The 20,424-nt window shown below is 35.7% G+C and overlaps 1 protein-coding gene across 2 annotated transcripts in view; it reads left to right on the top strand.

Annotated features, from left to right (window-relative positions):
- WDR70 (WD repeat domain 70) overlaps positions 1 to 20,424 on the top strand; it is a 404,364-nt gene that overhangs the window by 77,709 nt on the left and 306,231 nt on the right. For both annotated transcript variants that reach the window (XM_036886101.2, XM_036886094.2), the window contains exon 7: positions 10,130 to 10,263. In XM_036886101.2, the coding sequence (XP_036741996.2) occupies positions 10,130 to 10,263 (134 nt within the window). The remainder of the gene's footprint in view (positions 1 to 10,129; positions 10,264 to 20,424) is intronic.

Genomic DNA, 20,424 nt, shown 5'->3' with positions numbered 1-20,424 from the left:
GTCTTGGTGTTGTCTTCCTTGGTTCCCTTGTGTTGGGAGATCTGTGCACTTTCATGGCCTGAGAGACTATTTCCTTCTCCAGAATTTGGAAGTTTTCAGCAATTATTTCTTCAGAGACTTTCTATCCCTTTTTCTCTTTCTTCTTCTTCTGTTTCATTTACCATCTCCTCTATCTCACCTAATCTTCTTTTAAATCCCTCCATTCTATGTTTCCTTTCAGATACTGTATTTTTCAAAGTTGCTGTGTCTTTGTTGAAGTCCTCCTTAAGATCCTGAATATTTTTCTGTTGTTCCATATGTTTATAACTTTATTTTGAAATCTTTGTGAAAAGGTATGTGATTTCAGTTTCACTTAGCCCTCTTTCTCATGTTTTTTTCTTTCCACTTTCTTTGGACCAAATTCTTTTGCCATTTCCTTTATTTAGTGTTTCCAGTGGAATAATAACTTTGTGTAGGCAGCACACTCTAGAAGCTCTTCTTGCTGGAGCTGCTGAGTATCTGCAGCAATGGCAGGGGTCACAGGCAAGCAGAACCGGATCTGCTGCAAGGAAAGAGCTCTTGCTTTCCTGGCTGTAGTGCCTGCCTCCACCTCCAGGTCCATCATGCTGAGTGTGCAGGTAGGAGCCTCTGTACTATGCCCTGGGTAGCTGTCATAGGCATGGCCACCCTTCAGCTGGCCTTTTGCAATGCCGTGAGCAGCAGGTGTGTGGGAGAGGAAGGAGTGGCAGGCTGCCTAAAGCAGTGTGGGGCCTGCAGGCTGCCATTGGCAGCCAAGGTGATAAAACATTTGAAGCTCCTGAGAGTCCCCAACCTGCTGGGCTGAGCATGCCAGGATTTTTTACCCACCTTTTCTCCTGAGCAGTGAGCTCTTTGTAATCTTTGCCCCTTTAGTGCCCCTCTCGCAGCTGGGAAGTCTCTCAAATTGCCCACCTTTCTTTTGTCCCAGGGGGTCCTGTTGTGTACTCCACCTGTACTGCACAAGCGGCTAGACTCTCAGTCTCTTGCACTATTCTGCTGTCTTTGCCTTTCAACCCCACTAATCTCCAGAGCACCCTGTAAAGTTTGTATGTGCTCCCAAAGCAGATCTCTAGGACTGGGTGTTCAGCAGTTCTGGGTTGTACTCTCTCCCTGCTCGTTTGTCTTCCTCCCACTTGTGAGCTAGGGTGGGTGGAGGGCTTGGGTCCCACCAGATCACGGCTCTGCTACTTTACCCTTTTCTGTGAGGTCTTCTCTTTTGCCCAGATGTAGGCAGTCTGTTCTGCAGTATTTGCATTGCTTTTTTAGGTTTCGTTGTATTTGCTATATTTTCTTGTTTTATGTGGTTTTGGGAGGAGATTTGTGCCTCACTTCTCACAATGTCATCTTTTTCTGACAGCCCCTAACTCACTGTTAAGAGAATCATCATTATTTATTTTCTATATCTCTTAACCTGGAATAATTTTTCTGTTCTCTCTTTTCCTCCTCTCCATTGAAGAAATACATCTATTTGGTGAATATTCTTACCATGGTGTGATAGGCAACATAACAGTTCCAAGCAAGCATAATTCATATTTGATTTCACGGATTTTTATGTTAAACATATGAAATGGGAAGAGTTGTTAGATACTGTTTTGATTTTGAAATACTGCTTTTTCACATTCAGTCTTCTGAATCAATTTGAAAAGTATGACAAGATTGGAAAGTTGGCTTAAGAAAATGAACAGACTGTTTACAAATGTTTACTCAATAAAATACAAATGTTTATTCTCAACATTATGGACTAACATAACATCAGTAACTGTACTGGATGCTAGACTTAGATGAAAGTGCAGTTGTCTTCAGATGCTCCAGTTTTAAATTTGTGTGGTGTTTAGAGTATTCTCACTGTTATTATTTGTAAAAAGTGTATATACAAGGAGACCTAGCATTGCACAGTACTAGTTACAGAAACCTGTGCATATTGGGACTGTGTCTTCACTTTGTTTAGTTCCATTATGCATGAATTTCATTTAACATGGTACGATGCAAACTGAAGATGACCTGTATTATAAAATTGACTCATGAAATAGGTTAGTACTTAAAACTGGTGAAAATTAGTGAACCACAGATGTAAAGCTTTCTTTTTAGGCTCTCAATTAATTTTAGTCCATTGATCTGTGAGTCTATCCTGATGCCAATACCATACTGTCTTTATTACTATAGCTTTGTATTTAAGTTTTGAAATTGAGAGGTTTGTCTTCAGTGTGACTCTACCATTTTTAATACTGCTTTTGATATTTTGTGTCCTTTGCATTTCCTTGTGGATTTTAGGATCAGGTTTTGAATATCTTCAGAAAAGCCAACTGGGATTTTGATAGAGATTATGTTGAGTCTAAACCAATTTGGGAGTATTGTTATCTTAATAATATTAAATATTCTGATTCAGGATTGTGGAATGTATTTGTATTTATTTAGATCTTTAAAAAAATTTAAACATTATTTTATAATTTTTAGTGTACAAGTCATACTTCTCTGTAATATTTATTTCTTAGTATCATTTTTTTTTTCTTCTGAAGCATAACGAACAAGTTCTTACATGGAGAACAAATTCTTACATAGTGAATAAGTTACATGGTGAACAGTACAAGGGCAGTCATCACAGAAACTTTCGGTTTTGCTCATGCATTATGAACTATAAACAGTCAGTTCAAATATGAATACTCATTTGATTTTTATACTTGATTTATATGTGGATACCACATTTCTCTCTTTATTATTATTATTTTTAATAAAATGCTGAAGTGGTAGGTAGATACAAGATAAAGGTAGAAAACATAGTTTAGTGTTGTAAGAGAGCAAATGTAGATGATCAGGTGTGTGTCAGTAGACTATGTGTTAATCCAAGCTAGACAAGGGCAATAAAACATCCACGGATGCAGAAGATTTCTCTCAGAACAGGGGGGTGAGGTTCTTCTAAGCCTCACCTCTGTTGATCCCCAATTTCTCACCTGATGGCCCCCCTGCGACTGTGCCTGTCTTAGGTTGTTCCTCCCTTGAGGAATCTTACCTGTCTCTGGCTAACCAGTCATCTTCCGGGGCCATACAGGGAAATGTAAAGTTGGTAAGTGAGAGAGAAGCCTTATTGTTTGAAATCTTAGTATCATTTTTAATGACATTGTAAATTGAATTATTTTCTTAATTTCGTATATGCATTTTTCATTGGTAATGTATTGAAATACAATTGGTTTTTGTATATTGATCCTATTTCTTGCAAATGTATTGAACTCATTTATTTGTTTGAATAGTTTTTTGACAGGTTCTGTTGAGATGGTTGTGTGTTTTTGTTATTTATTCTATTATTATAGTGTATTACTATAGTTGATTTTCATGTTAGACCAACCTTGTATTCTTGGACTTATTTCTGGAATAAATTTCCATTGGTCATGGTGTATATTCCTTTTTTTTTTTTTTTCTTTTTTCTTTTTCTATTTTGGTATGGTTAGTGTACAGTTACTTGAACAACATTATGGTTACTTGACTCCCCCTATTATCATGTCCCCAACACATACCCCTTTACAGACACTATCCATTAGCATAGTAAGATGCTATAGAATCATTACTTGTCTTCTCTGTGTATACTGCCTTCTCCATGTTCCCCCTCTGCTACATTATGTGTGCTAATCGTAAAGCCCCATTTCCCCCCTTATCCCTCCCTTCCCACCCCACCCTCCCCAGTCCCTTTCCCTTTGGTAACTGTTAGTCCATTCTTGGGTTCTGTGAGTCTGCTGCTGTTTTGTTCCTTCAGTTTTTTCTTTGCTCTTATACTCCACAGATGAGTGAAATCATTTCATACTTGTCTTTCTCCACCTGGCTTGTTTCACTGAGCATAATGTCCTCCAGCTCCATCCATGTTGTTGCAAAAAGAGTAGGATTTGTTTATTTCTTATGGCTGAATAGTATTCCATTGTGTATATGTACTACATCTTCTTTATCCATTCATCTATTGATTGACACTTAGGTTGCTTCCATTATCTTGGCTATTGTAAAAAGTGCTGCAATAAACATAGGGGTGCATATGTCTTTTTGAATCTGAGAAGTTGTGTTCTTTGAGTAAATTCCAAGGCATGGAATTCCCTGGTCAAATGCAATTTCTATTTTTAGTTTTTTAAGGAACCTCCATATTGCTTTCCACAGTGGTTGAACTAGCTTACATTCCCTCCAGCAGTGGGAGGGTGTTCTCCTTTCTCCGCATCCTCCCCAGCATTTGTTGTTCTTAGTCTTTTTAATGCTGGCCATGCTTGCTGGTGTGAGGTAATATCTCATTGTGGTTTTAGTTTGCATTTCCCTGATGATTAGTGATGAGGAGCATCTTTTCATGTGTCTGTTGGCCATCTGAATTTCTTCTTTGGAGAACTGCCTCTTCATGTCCTCTTTTTTAATTGGGTAATTTGCTTTTTTGGGTGTTGAGGCATGTAAGTTCTTTTTATATTTTGGATGTTAACCCCTTGTTGGATACAAATATATTCTCCCATTCTGTAGGGTGCCTTTTTGTTCTGTTGATGGTGTCCTTTGTTGTACAGAAACATTTTAGTTTGATGTATTCCCATGAGTTAATTTTTCCTTTTGTTTCCCTTTCTCGAAGAGCTGCGTTCAGAAAGAAGTTGCTCATGCTTATATTCAGGAAATGTTTGCCTATGTTGTCTTCTAAGAGTTTTATGGTTTCATGACTTACATTCAAGTCTTTAATCCATTTGGAGTTTACTTTTGTGTCTGGGGTTAAACAATAATCCAGTTTCATTCTCTTGCATGTAGCTGTCCTGTTTTACCAACACCAGTTGTTGAAGAGGCTGTCATTTCCCCATTGTATGTCCATGGCTCCTTTATCATATACTAATTGACCATGTGTATGGTTGGGTTTATATCAGGGCTCTCTAGTCTGTTCCATTGGTCTATGGGTCTGTTCTTGTGCCAGTGTCGAATTGACTTGATTACTGTGGCTTTGTAGTAGAGCCTGAAGTTGGGGAGCATAATCCCCCCAGGTTTATTCTTCCTTCTCAGAATTGCTTTGGCTATTCGAGGTCTTTTGTGCTTCTGTGTGAATTTGAGGATGATTTTCTCTAGTTCATTGAACAATGCTGTTGGTATTTTGATAGGAGTTTCTTTGAATCTATAGATTGCTTTAGGCAGGATGACCATTTTGACAATATTAATTCTTCATATCCATGAGCACAGTATGTGTTTCCATTTATTGGTATCTTATTTAGTTTCCCTCATGAGTGTCTTGTTGTTTTCAGAGTATAGGTCTTTCACTTCCTTGGTTAGGTTTAATCCTAGGTATTTTATTCTTTTTGATGCAACTATGATAGAATTGTTTTCCTGATTTCTGTCTCTGCTAGTTCATTGTTAGTGTATAGGAATGCCACAGATTTCTGTGTATTAATTTTGTAACCTGAAACTTTGCTGAATTCAGATATTAGGTCTAGTATTTTTGGAGTGGATTTTTTATGTATAATATCATGTCATCTGCAAACAGGGACAGTTTAACTTCTTCTTTGCCAATCTGGGTGCCTTTTATTTCTTTGTGTTGTCTGATTGCTGTGTCTAGGACCTACAGTACGATGTTGAATAGAAGTGGAGAAAGTGGGCATCCTTGTCTTTTTCCCGATCTTAAAGGAAAAGCTTTCAGCTTCTCCCTCTTAAGCATAAAATTGGCTGTGGGTTTGTCATATATGGCCTTTTTTATGTTGAAGTAGTTGCCCTGTATGCCCATTTTTTGAGAGTTTTTATCATGAATGGATGTTGAATTTTGTCAAATGCTTTTTCAGCATCTATGGAGATGATCATGTGGTTTTTGTCCTCCTTTTTGTTGACGTGGTGGATGATGTTGATGAATTTTCTAATGTTGTACCCTCCTTGCATTCCCTGGAATAAATCCTACTTGATCATGGTGGACAATCTATTTGATGTATTTTTGATTTTGGTTTGCTAATATTTTGTTGAGTATTTTTTAGTCTATGTTCATGAGGGATATTGGTCTGTAATTTTCTTTTTTTTGTGGTGTCTCTGCCTGGTTTTGGTATTACAGTCATGCTGGCTTCATTGATTGACTTTGAAAGTATTCCCTCCTCTTCTATTTTTTGGAAAACTTTAAGGAGAATCGGTATTTGGACTTACTAAATGTTTGATAAAATTCAGCAGTGGAGCGCTCTGGTCCAGGGCATTTGTTCTTAGGGAGTGTTTTGATTATCCGTTCAATTTCATTGCTGGTAATTGGTCTGTTCAGATTTTCTGTTTCTTCCTTGGTCAGCCTTGGAAGGTTGTATTTTTCTATAAAATTGTCCATTTCTTCTAGGTTATCCAGTTTGTTAGCATATCATTTTTCATAGTAACCTCTAATAATTCTTTGTCTTTCTGTGGTGTGTCATGATCTTTCCTTTCCATTTCTGATTCTGTTCATGTAAGTAGACTCTCTTTATTTCTTGATAAGTGTGGCTAGGGGTTTATCTATTTTTTAAATTTTCTCCAAGAACCAGCTCTTGCTTTCATTGATTCTTTCTATTGTTTTATTCTCCCCAATTTTATTTATTTCTGCTCTAATGTTTATTATGTCTCTCCTTCTACTGTCTTTGGGCCTTATTTGTTTTTCTTTTTCTAGTTTCATTAATTTTGAATTTTGACTGCTCATATGGGTTTGTTCTTCTTTCCTGATGTAGGCTTGTATTGCAATATACTTTCCTCTTAGCACATGGCTTTGGCTGCATTCCACAGATTTTGAGGTGTTGAATTATTGTTGTCATTTGTCTCTATATATTGCTTGGTCTCTGTTTTTATTTGGTCATTGATCCATTGGTTATTTAGGAGCATGTTGTAAAGCCTCCATGTTTTTGTGGGATTTTTCATTTTCCTTTTGTAATTTATTTCTAGTTTCATACCTTTGTGTTCTGAGAAAGTGGTTGATAAAATTTCAATCTTCTTGAATTTACTGAGGCCCTTTTTGTGGCCTGGTACATGATCTATTCTTGAAAAATCTTCCATGTGCTTTTGAGAAGAACGACTATTCTGTTGGTTTTGGGTGTAGGGCTCTGCAGATGTCTGTTAGGCCCATCTATTCCTATGTGTTGTTCCGTGCCTATGTCTCCTTACTTATTTTCTGTCTGGTTGATCTATCTGCTTTGCATTCTATTTCCCCTTTTAATTCTGTTAGTATTTGTTTCACATATGTATGCGCTCCTGTGTCGTGAACATGGGTATTTATAATGATTATATCTTCTTGTTTGATTGACCCCTTTTTCATTATGTAATGTTCTTCTTTCTCTCTTGAGACTTTCTTTGTTTTGAAGTCTATTTTGTCTGATACAAGTACTACAATTCCTGCTTTTTTCTCCCTATTACTTTCCTGTAATATCTTTTTCCATCCCTTCACTTTTAGTCTGTGTATATCTTTTGGTTTAAAGTGAGTCTCTTGTAGGCACCATATAGATGGGTGTTCTTTTTTTTTATCTATTCAGTTACTCAGTGTCTTTTGATTGGTGTATTCAGTCCATTTACATTTAGGGTGATTATCGATAGGTATGTACTTATTGCCATTGCAGGCTGTAGATTTGTGGTTACCAGAGTTTCAAGGTTAACTTCCTTACTGTCTAAGAGTCTAACTTAACTCACTTAATATGGTATTACAAGCACAGTCTGAAGGTTCCTTTTTTCTCCTACTTTTTCATCCTCTTCCATTCTTCATGTATCTGGTATCATATTCTGTGCTCTTTGTCCGTCCCTTCATTGACTTTGGGGATAGTTAATTTAATTTTGCATTTGTTTAGTAATTAGGTGTTCTACTTTCTTTTCTGTGGTTTTATTACCTCTGGTGACAGCTATTAAACCTTAGGAACACTTCCATCTATTGCAGTCCCTCCAAAATACAGTGTAGAGATGGTTTTTGGGAGATAAATTCCCTCAGCTTTTGCTTATCTGGAAATTGATTAATCCCTCCTTCAAATTTAAATGATAATCTTGCTGGGTGATGTATTCTTGGTTTGAGTCCCTTCTACTTCATTGCATTAAATACATCATGCCACTTCCTTCTTGCCTGTAAGATTTCTGATGATAGCTTGATGGGTTTTCCTTTGTATGTGATGTTATTTCCCTCTTTTGCTGCTTTTAATAGTCTGTCCTTATTCTTTATCTTTGCCATTTTAATTACTATATATCTTGGTGTTGTCTTCCTTGGGTCCCTTGTATTGGGAGATCTGTGCATCTCCATGACCTGAGAGACTATCTCAATCCCCAGATTGGGGAAGTTTTCAGCAGTTACCTCCTCAAAGACACCTTCTCTCCCTTTTTCTCTCGCTTCTTCTTCTGGTACTCCTATAATGCTAATATTGTTCCTTTCGGATTACTCACACAGTTCTCTTGATATTCTTTCATTCTTAGAGATGTTTTTTTCTCTGTGCCTCACCTTCTTTGTATTCCTCTTCCCTAGTTTCTATTTCACTTATCATCTCCTCTTCCATACCTGATCTGCTTTTAATACCCTCCATTGTGCTCTTCAATGATTGGATCTCCCGCTGAAATTCATTCCTGAGTTCTTCAATATTTTTCTGTTCCTCCATGAGCATGTTAATGATTTTTATTTTGATCTACCTTTGAGGAAGAGTCATGAGGTCCATGTCATTTGAATCTTTCTCATGAGTTTGATTCATAATTTTTCTTTGAACTATGTTTCTTTGGCATTTCGTATTTGTATATAGCGCCCTGTAGTGTCCAGAAGCTCTACACTTTGGAGCTGCTCAGCCCCTGAACCAATATCAGGGGTCGCAGGGAGTCTTACTGGTGCCTTTGGCGTAGAGAGAGATGTTTCCTGCTTCCCAGCTGTTATGTCTGTCTCCATTGCCTGAACCAGTAGGCCAACACACAGGTATAAGCCTCCATGCTTTGCATTTGTAGTTGCTGTAGACAGGTCTTCTCTCTGGCTGGCCTAACACCAGGGTAGGGTTTGCTGGTTTGCAAGCCAGATTGGGTTGGCTGGGAGAAAATTGCAGTAGGCTGCATATCAAGGAGGGGGTCCTTGGAGGTTTGTAGCTATCCAGGGAGCTGGAGTGCCTGAATAAAGTGAAAGCTCCCACCCTGCTGGGCAGAATGCACGTGGACAATTTTGTCTTCCTGTCCTTTCTCCTGAACAGTTAGCTCTGTGCAATCCTTGCCCCTTTAGCTGCCCTCTTGCTGTTAAGAACTTTTGTGTGTCCCCGAACAGCCTGATATGGATCCCTGCTTTACACAATCAGCTGGAATCTCAGAGTCTCCAGGAATTCTGCCTGCCTAAGTGTTCCAACCCCCTAATCACGAGTCTACCATGCAAGCACCATGAAATGTAGGTTTGTGTTCCCAGAGCAGATCTCTGGAGTTAGGTATTCAGCAGTCCCAGGCCTCCACTCCCCACTCCGTTTCCCTTCCTCCAGCCGTTGAGCTGGGGTGGGGAAAGGGCTTGGGTCCCGCCTGTCCACAGGTTTGGTATGTTACCCTGTTCTGTGAGGTTTATTCTTTTCTCCAGGTGTATGCAGTTTGGCGCAGTCTTCCTACCTGTTGCTCTTTCAGGATTAGTTGTATTAATTATATTTTCATATTATATGCAGTTTTAGGAGGAAGCCTCTGTCTCACGCCACCATCTTTAATCCACGAAATATCTGAGTCATATGCTATTGCACAGGACAATCATTTCTACTTTGTTAAGTGGATTTCATAACACTCCCATTTAGTGTCTCTCATTTTGGTAGTTTAGATTCTTGTGGTCTTCATTTAACAATAGTTAAACTGTCTTAAGTTTCCTCAGAATTGTGTATTGAAAATGCTGAGTTTTTTGTGAGATTGCTACTTTTTACCAAAGGAACTGTGTTTATCATATGGAATTGCAATGACAACTATTCTGAGTATATGTAAGTTGAGACAAAGCTGGAGATTAGATTAAATTAAAATATTTTCCCTTTATTTCAAAAGAAATAATAGAATAACTAAGTCAGATAATATAAAAGTTGCTGTCCATCTCACTTTTCAGACGTAACAGCAGTTGGAGGTCTATACTTCCAATACCTGTAAGATAGGAGTCGAGGTTACATAAAGGAAATGAGGTTTATAATAGGTTATAAGTAGCTTATCTATAATTAATTTTTTTTTAAACCAGGTTTCTGCTTTAGGTCTGGACCCCTCAGGTGCCCGTTTGGTGACTGGAGGATATGACTATGATGTTAAGTTCTGGGATTTTGCTGGAATGGATGCTTCTTTTAAGGCATTTCGGTCTCTTCAGCCCTGTGAATGGTATGTATTGCGCAGCTTAAAACCTTAATTTTTGAAGACAGCTGTTATTTCATTTCCATTGATAATGATTTGTACCAAAATACTGTGTTTATATGACTGCATTTTCCCTTCATTATTCAAGTGAAAAAAGAGCCTACCTTAATTTTTTCTTTTAGTGTCATTAATTTGTGTTTTAGAGACATTTTCTTTTTAAAAATTTGTATTTAGAAATTGTCACATTACCTATTTTATTTTAAAACACCCATTAAACACTGCACAGTATGTATGCATGTACAACATATGTTAAGCCAGTAACCAGGTGAAGGTTAATGCTGCACTGTGCAGTTATGGTCTGCTAACATTTGTATCAGAAAAGGCTTTGCATATTGCTATCACAAGCCACCCTTTCATTTCTTTTTTTCTCCGTATTTGATCTTTTAGCATATTGGATATCAAAAATGGATTTTTACTGGTGAAGCTGCTGTCTTGTTAACTTGCATAATATATGTTGGAAATGAACTCTAGTTGATGACATTTGAAGATACTTAAGATATGTCTATTAGCCAAATTGACTTAAACCCAATTTCCTACTCTTGTGTGAACAGAATCTAGTTTCACCTTAACCTGAGCTCTTAGGAATTTTTTTTTTTTGCTAAACCTAATATCTACTTGTAAACTCTGGATTTCATCAACTGTATGGAGAAAGTTCCTTTCTCTAGACTGTTGAGTGTTTGCTTCCAGTGATCCCTCCAGGAAAGGGGTGGTTGAAGCATTGAAGAGGGTGGAGAGCTTGGAGAGCTTTCTTATACTTGGAGAACAGGTCATATGAATTGTTCTTCCTTACTTGCTGATAAATGCTTAGATAAGAAATGTTCATATGTGGTTCAGAATTGGGTTTTAAACCTCAAATTTCTCTGGCAGTTTGAGGTATCGACCAAAATAACCTAACAGTTATACTTGACTAAAGTGGCTTTGGCCAGTTTTCTACAAATCATTTTGATTTGTAAATCTTGAAGTCATTAACTCTTAAACTGCCTTCAGTAAAGATATGAAAATTCCCTAAGTGAACATAGCAGATCAGTTGGAAAAGAAAAAAAATTTAAAGAACTGAGTATCTCCAAAGATGACTGCATTTAAAAAAGCTCTCATGATTTAAAATGGTAACATGAGTTAGTGTGATGACCTTTTAAAAATGTACTTAAAATATGTTGTTATATTTCTTTTTCCCATTTGATAGTTGCTTGATTCATATAGGAATTGTGTTCTCTTTTTACTTTTCCAGCTATAAACTGAACTCTTCTGGGCTATCCAGTATTCTATTAATGATCAGCTCTGAATAGAATCCGTGTCTCATGAGTCTCAAGCTAGTGCTCTGTTACTAAAGTATGTCATTTGCTACACTGTCATAATTGAAAATGTGGAAAAGCCCAAGAATAAGCTTATTTTCTCTTCTGTAATTAAATTTTTTGCTTCCTATATATAGTAGTGAGCTATCAGAGGGTAGATGGGAAGAAACAGAATTCTTGACAATCCCTTTAAGATTAATATAAACTCTAATACTGCAAACATTATGTGAATGCTGCTATTTTAAATCATGAGAACCATTCAACTTTCCCATCTTTTGCCCCTAATCTCCAAATATGTGACTTGCCTTTTTAAGACAGTGTTTTTTTACTCAGTGTGTATTTTATATCCTTGTAGTTATATATTCATCTGTAATTAACTTTTCACTGTGCAAAATTTCAGAGAAAAGTAGTATTAATAGTAGCAATCTACCTTCTACTTAAACAGTTATAAGCACTTTTCTGTATTTGCTTCATCTCATTTTTGTAATATCTGAAGTATTTATAAGTAAAAACAGACATTTTCACTTTGAAATACTTCAGTATATATCTTTCAAAAGTAGACATTTACCTATATACATAGTTGCAATTATTATATCTAAGAAAATTCTTTAGAATTTCTTACTATTTCTAATGACAATCCATATTTAAATTTTGCTGTTTGTCCTCAAAATTTGTTTTAATGCTGGTTTGTCAAACATGGATTCAATCATGTAATACACATCGCATTTATTTTGTACTTCTCTTACGTAACTTTTAATCTAGAACACTGTCTGCTTCCTACCATTTTCTTTCCCATGAATTTGTTAAACAGATATAGTTGTCCTCTGTAAGGTTCTTCCTTTCTTCCTTTCTAATTGCTTCCTAATGGTATCATTTAACTTTAGAAATGTTTATTTTTCTGAAGCATTTTCTATAGAAGATCCAAAAGCTTGATCATAATCCATATTGTATCATATCAGGTGGCTTGTGTTGTCTATTTGTTGCCATTATTTGTTACCAGCAATTAAATTTGATCCTTGGATTCAGTTGGTGACATCAGATTCCTCCATTGTAAAGTTAATATATATTTGAGATAGACAAGAACTTCGTGGGAAGATTCTTTGATTCCATGGGAATATCTAGATTCTTACCCTGTCTTCACTTAGTTTAGCATCCTTTGATTATTCATATCTATATCAGTTATCTCACTGAGGGTTCCAAGTTTGTGATTTTCTAATTCTATTGTTTCACCTACATTTGTTTGCTGGCATTCTTCAAAAGAATTTTCCTTATTAACAGTGTTATTTGGTTACCCTCAAGTTCAGTTTCTACTGGAGAGGTAGGATAAATGCTTAGTTATTTCCTTTTAATTATCCATTTTCAACCTAAGTGTTGGAGGTGAGAAATGAGTTATTCCTGTTATTGATAGTGATTTTTTTCTTTTTCTTTTTCTTTTTTGAGCATCAGTATTTATGATTTTAAAATTATCATGTGTTTCCTGAACAGTGACTTGTGGTTATCATAGGGGGGGTTTAGGGTGGGTGAGTGGGTAGGGAGGGTGAGGGGGATAAAGGGGCACAAAAATTCTCATTCATAAGTATAAGTTAGTCACGAGGATAGTAGTCCAGCATGGAGCGATATAGCCAGTGATTCTGTAACATCTTCCTGTGTTGACAGATGCTAACTGCATTAGTGGGAGGATTTAATAATATGGGTAACTTATATTAATTAATACTTAAAAAAAATTGAAGTATCATTGATATACAATCTTTTATTGGTTTCAAATATACGGCACAGTGGTTTAACAGTTACACATATCCCTTTATCTCCTCTGCTCCATTGCTGCTCTGCCACTTTATTCTGTCTGGTCTTCTTCCCTAGGTGTAGGTGGTCTGCTCTGCAGTCTTCAGGTCATTTTCAGGGTTAGTTGCATTTGCTATAGCTGCTTCCTTGGTGTGTGTGTGTGTGGGAGGAGGTTTCCACCTTGCCTTCCTACTGTGCCATCTTTTCCCCCCCTCTACATGGGTAACTGTTGAACCACTGTGTTATGTACTTGAAACCAATATAGGGTTGTATATCAACAATACTTTAATAAAAAAAATTATCACATGTTTCAGTCAGTTGCAGTCATTACTCTTTTTGATTTTTAAACTCCCAGATTTGGCCAGTGAGAATCCCTAATTGTTGTGTAGTTTTGTCATGACCTCATTAGTCTTTAAAGGATTATTTTCTGGCACAACATGATGTAGGCTTCCTGGTATATTCCTTTCCAAGTCCTGGAATCAGCATTTCCCATGAAGACCTGTTCTTTTTTTTAAGTGGGAATGGTATTTAAAGACTAAATCAGAATGCTACACATGCTTACTGATATTGGGGTATCATTGGCTTCTTGACCTTTTCAGTGGAAAGAGGTGGAAAATATAGATACATATGCATATGTATGTGTGTGTGTTTAAATGACAAGGTCATAGTAATACTTACATTTGAAAATTTCAGTGAACTTTTAATTTGAGAACTTTTTTTTTAATTTGCAGAGAAGCTCCAAAAGAAGTCCAGAGTTCAGGTATACCCCTAACTGATTTCTCCTGTTAGCATCTTATGTTACAACGATACCTTTGTGACAAACTAATGTTGGCACATTTCTATTAAATAAACTATGAACTTTATTTGGATTTCACTGGTTTTTCTACTAATATCCCTTCCAAGATAGCACATTACATTTAATCTTCATGTCTACTTTATCATAGTTTCTCAGTGTTTCTTTATTTTTCATGACCTTAATAGTTTTGAAGACTGTAGGTCAGGTATTTTGTAGAATGTCCCTTTATTTGGTTTTTTATGTTTTTCTCATGGACTGGAGCTATGGGCTTTTGGGATAAATATCACACAGATGAAGTGCCCATGTCACATATCATGTTAACCATGTTTCTAAGGTTTCTCCATTGTAAAGTTACTTTTTCTCCCCTTTCCAAATGTATTTTTTGGAAGCAGGTCCATAAAGGCTATTCAAAGTTGGGAGATTAGAAAAATGTAGTCCTCCTGGAGGTGGTATTTACATAAACTACTTGGAATTCTTCTGTAAAGAAAAATTGTCTCTTCTTTCCCATTTATTAATCATTTATGTCTAACAGTATACACTACTGGCTATTAATTTTGTACCTTGGGCTAAAAGCCTATACTGTGTTACTCAATTTCTTGCTCAGGTTGTTTGAGCTATGGCCATTGGGAGCTCTTTTAGTTTGGCTCTTGTGTTCCTTTCTTTGACATGCTTCCTTTTTTTTTGAGTTCTTCCTTACTTTCTGGTACAGTAAGATTCTCCAGAATCATTTGTACTTTACCTGCCCGAGCCCTAGAATCAGTCATACTTCCTAGGAGAATGGTCTCAGAAAACAGGGTCTGTATTCTTCATGTGCTTGTTACTCCTGGGGTGTCACTGCTTCTAGGCCTTCTCAGCCAACAGAGCTAGGAAGTATATTCATGTTTACTAACCTTTGTACACACTATATCTATAATTGTTTCTGTGTCCATTTGCATCTGTCTTGGGTAGATAGGGGTTCATACTGAAATCTCTTTGATGAATCCATTACACATTTGTTCATTCTAGCCTTTCCTCTTCTTCCTACATGGAACCTCTTGAGAAACCCGGCTCCCGCCAACCATCCATTTATGTATTTGTTCAACCCCAGGATATATGTAAAAAAGTTTCAGAATTGTTGATCTTTACCTATGTTCCAATTTAAATTTAACACTATAGAATGTTACTAAATGTCTTTGATTTTTATACTCAAATTCAAAGAACATTTTTGAGAAAAGACTGACTGGTCAAGAGCAGAAGTTGGCAAAATTTTTCTGTCAAGATCCAGGTAGTAAGTATTTTAGGTCACAAATGATCTTTGTTAAATTTACCCATGTGTGTAGGTATGTGTCTATATTATGTAAGATTAAATTAAATTTACAAAACAATTTTAAATACAATGCAGGTATTTACTTTTTTTTGACATTCAGTTTCATTCTCTTTATTTTTGTTAGCTCATCGTTTTAGTTTATGCTTTTGATATCCAATATATTAGTGATAAATCCTATTTAATGCCAGTTGCAAATTTGATATATGTACAGTAAGTTCTCATTCAATTGATACCTGTTGAATATGGCGGAGTCAAACTTTGGTGTGCTAATAGAAGCTTTTTTTCTTGACATTGATCTGTTAAACAATCTTTTAGAGAAGTTTTTCACTCATATGAGAATCCATACATACCTATTTCTCAGCTAAGTTTTTCCATAACTTTGTTGTCACCCATCTACATTCTTCCTCTGTCTTTTGCCACAAAAACTTGAAGAAATTTGTCTGGAAGATATAAGACCATCTCTTCACCTGTAATAGCAGATGTCAGAATTTGGCTGATATCCATCAGGCAGCATCATGGTGAATAAGTGGGTGTTAAAGAGGCATTCATACACAAAGGACCTCCACAGACATTCAGGAGGGAAGGCAAAAGTCCTGAGTTTAGGAGGGAGATGCAGGTAAGGTGGTGTGGATTTTGGTCACCTATGATGAATTTTTTCAAAGGACTCTGGTGCTGTGGTATTCTTGGCCTTCCTCTCACTCCCCTGGGATATCTTAAAAAGATTTTAATATTAAATTTTTTCTTGATCCACCAGTATAAAAATCATATTTTTCAAAACTCTTTTCTTTTGTTGTTGTTCAGCTTCCTTTTGAGTCAGCTTCAATTTTTGGTATTTTGAAGTCTGTTTAATAATTTGTTTTGAACTTTTGCCAGCAGCTATATTAGATTTGTGGCTCTCTAGTTTCTAAAGTCTTCCTTTGTCCTATTTAGTGAAATTAGAACCATATTTTCTCTAATCCAGTCTGCTAGTCACCTTTTACTTTCTCTGCTCCTCATAGATTCTTAGTAATTATATTTGTAGGCTCAAAAGTCAGGATTTTTGGCCTCATAGATTCTTTGGCTGTATCCTCTATGCAAACAAAAATGTGGATGGAGTAAAATTTTTCATAAAATAGAAATAATTCTTGGATCACTTAAGTAGCCCAAGTTATGAATTCCTTATCTTCTGCCCATTTAAAAATGGCTAGATAATTATTCTTTAAAGCATTTTCATTAATCAAGTAATACATAAGCTATGCTCTTAACTGATATGAAGATATTACAGATAAAACCGACGTTCTTCCTTGATCATCTTCATTTTAATCTCTCTCCTAGGTATTATCACTGTTTTCACTATGGTGTATATTTGATGTTTTTCCATGCAATTATCAACAAATATATGTGCCTATCAAAAAACAGTATAGTGTATGCTATATTTGTTTTCATAGATGGTATCAGATGGTTGTTATTCCATAATTTGCCTTTTTTCAGCTTCACAATATGGCTTCAAGATTTCTAAAATCACTACATATATACTACTTTCTTATACCATATTCTTCCTAAGTGCTGCATAGCATGCTGTGAATAACTTAGCATAATGCAGTGGTTTTGAAATTTTAGTAGGCATCAGAACCATATGAAGGACTTGTTAAAATGTTACATGCTGGACCTCATTTTTAGAGTTTCTAATTCTTTCTAATTCTGTGGGCCAAGAATTTGCATTGCTAACAACTTGCCAGATGCTGCTGGCATACCTGGTCTGAGGATACACTTTGAAAATCACAGTACTGGTTAGCTGTTCTGTTACTGATGGGCTTTAGAGTTGTGGCCACTTTTTCACTATTACAAATAAATGATGAAATGATTATCTTTATGCCTCATTGGGCATATTATAAATTGAGTGTTTCTCAAGAACCGATGTCAAGAAGTGATGTCTTTTGTGCATGTTAAGGATTTTTGGCATTGTCAAACACACTTTGGATTATCCATTTTTGTGAAACATCACATGGGTTTATCACTGAGAGACAAAGAGGCAGTACAACCACATGCTTTGCTGTCTACTTGCAAACTAAATAACACATGCACAGTGACTAATCAGTGACAGACTTTGGAAGAAGTAGTGTGATTGGTCATTGATCAGGATGCACCTCTGGTATGTATATAGTGATTTTTAGACTGAAGAGCTAGTAGCATTAAGTCTGTACTTTATACAGTTACAGTAATATGCAATAAATAGTAACTGAAATTTGAACTATGTTGTTGTAGCCCGGTATTATTTATATAAATCATAGTAACTGAAATTCATGCATATCAGAACCATGCAAAGCAAAGATTGCCTATATTTAACATAGAAAAAACCACAAAAACTCAGTGGGACATATGGAATGAAACAATTTCTTTATTGTGGAAAATAAGTTATTTCCCTCTACCCTGATTTTACCTGATAACAGATTAACAAATTAATGGTTAATTTGGAGACTTAAAGTCAGATGTTTTGCTTTAATTTTTGGTATAATTTGGTCAACCAAGTTCTGTTAAGTCAGATGCAACACAATTTCATATACAATACTTACTAGCTTAAGTGATTGTATATTACTTATATTCACTTGGGAGAAAATTGTTTGCAGTTTTTATTACCATATGATATGGTTTTCACCAGTTTAATTATTTGTCAAAGTTTTCAACCTTTTCAAGTGGATGAATTCTATTTTCATCAGGTGTTTCTTACTTTAAAATTACTATTCTTATTTGATTTATAATGCTAAAATAAATTTCCATTTCTGAAATTCACATTTTCCATTTCAGAAATTCATAACTGAAGACAAGATTGTTTTGGCCAATTATAGAGACTGCCTTTCCAAAGCCATTTTGTGAGTGGGTACTTACTGAAACTGCTGAACTATGTGGATAGCAGTCAGTGTGAAGTCAGACAGCTCTGCATACTTCAGCAGCTTCTGAAGCTTCGCACATGACAGGTTTCTCAAACAGAGATTTATAAACATATTCTTAGGGGCTAATGAATTCTTCTCATTAATTAACAAATTCTGATAAATATTTGGCTCAACCCTAATACATGCATTTGTTCAAGTTTGTGTTTAGTATCATGTGGATTCAAATACTACATTCATTTTTGTTGCCATCCTAATAAGAAAGGGGCAGAGGTACACCTCATACATAAATAAATGTTGACACCAAGTGAAACCTTGTTATAAAGTGATGTATGAACAGAGTTTTCACAGTTCTTATGAAGGAGACAATTGGTGGAAAAATTGGATCATCACTGAAGCAGTAAAATAGGTATGTGCTATATGTATTCATTAACTTGTTGATATGATGGCAGACTAGAGGATTTCAGTAGAGGGATAGAATTAATTTGTTCCATGATAAAAAAGTTGTTTCATTCTACGTGATATTGTTTTAGCAAAAATCTGAATTTTATTGGTTCTTTAGTTTTAGTATTCACTTAAAAAATCACTTTATTGATGTATAATTTACATACCATAAACTCACTCATTTCAAGTGTGTAATGCAGTAATTTTTAATAAACTTACTGAGTTGTATAGCCACCATTGTAATCTGATTTCCATCACCCTAAGAACAGACATTTCCCATTTGCAGTCACCCTCCATTTCCACCTCCAGCGTTACGTAGCTGCTAATCTACTTTCTGTCTGTACATATTTGCTTTTTTTTGACATTTCATATAAACGGAGTCATACAATTATGTGATCTCCTGTGTCTGGCCTCTCCTCTCCCACTTAGCATAATGTTTTTGAGGTTCATCATGTTGTAACACACATCAGTACTTCATTCCTTTTTATGATCAAATAGCATTTCTGTGTGTGTGTGTGTGTGTGTGTGTGTGTAGTATTTTCTCCATTTGTCAGTTGGTGGACATTGGGTTGTTAACACTTTTTGGCTGTTAGGAATAATGCTGCTGTCAACATTTGTGTACAAGTCTTGGGTGGACATATGTGTCCATCTTTCAAGTAGATACCTAGATCGGGAATTGTTAAGTTAGCGTATAGGGTAAATTTATGTTTAACATTTTAATAATTTGATAAACTGCTTTCAAAGTGACTGTACCATTTTACATTCCCATGTGATATATATATATATATATATATATATATATATATATATAGGTCCAGTTTCTCTGTATTTTATTACCATTTGTTATTTCTTTTTTGATGATAGTCATTCCTGTGGATGTGGAGTGGTTAGTATTTACTTTTAAATTCATTGTGAATTTATAGTTTTATGAGTTGTAAGTGTAAAAAACTTATTCATATGTTCATTTTCAGTTAATATTTTAATGAAAAAGATTTGTCATCACAAAGTGAGTTTTGAACATACCTTCCTATCAAAAGGAAGGTATTACTACTCAAATTTGGAAAACACAACCTTTTCAAGTGGATGAATTCTATTTTCATCAGGTGTTTCTTACCTTAAAATTACTATTCTTATTTGATTTATAATGCTAAAATAAATTTCCATTTCTGAAATTCACATTTTCCATTTCAGAAATTCATAACTGAAGACAAGATTGTTTTGGCCAATTTTAGAGACTGTCTTTCCAAAGCCATTTTGTGAGTGGGTACTTACTGAAACTGCTGAACTATGTGGATAGCAGTCAGTGTGAAGTCAGACAGCTCTGCATACTTCAGCAGCTTCTGAAGCTTTGCACATGACCTAAGACATTGAGAAAGGATCAATTTTAGAACAATCTTCAAAATATATTGGGTTAGAAATCGAGGTATAGAAAAATACATAGATTTTTATGAAAAGCTTGGAAAAAACAATATATACTATTTATGTATATATGCATAAAATATTCTTGGAAGGATACAGAAGAAACCAGTAACACTAGCTGTCTAAAGAACAAAGAATTGGTTATCTGGGAGGATGAAGTGGGAGGAAAATGTGTTATTTGCTCTTTTATATCTTTTTTGAGTTTTAGCTGACATATGTATA

Source organism: Manis pentadactyla, chromosome 2 (genome assembly GCF_030020395.1).
Source record: "Manis pentadactyla isolate mManPen7 chromosome 2, mManPen7.hap1, whole genome shotgun sequence".
NCBI lineage: Eukaryota > Metazoa > Chordata > Mammalia > Pholidota > Manidae > Manis > Manis pentadactyla.
Note: the sequence above shows the minus strand (reverse complement) of the source record. Positions and strands in the feature narration are given on the sequence as shown.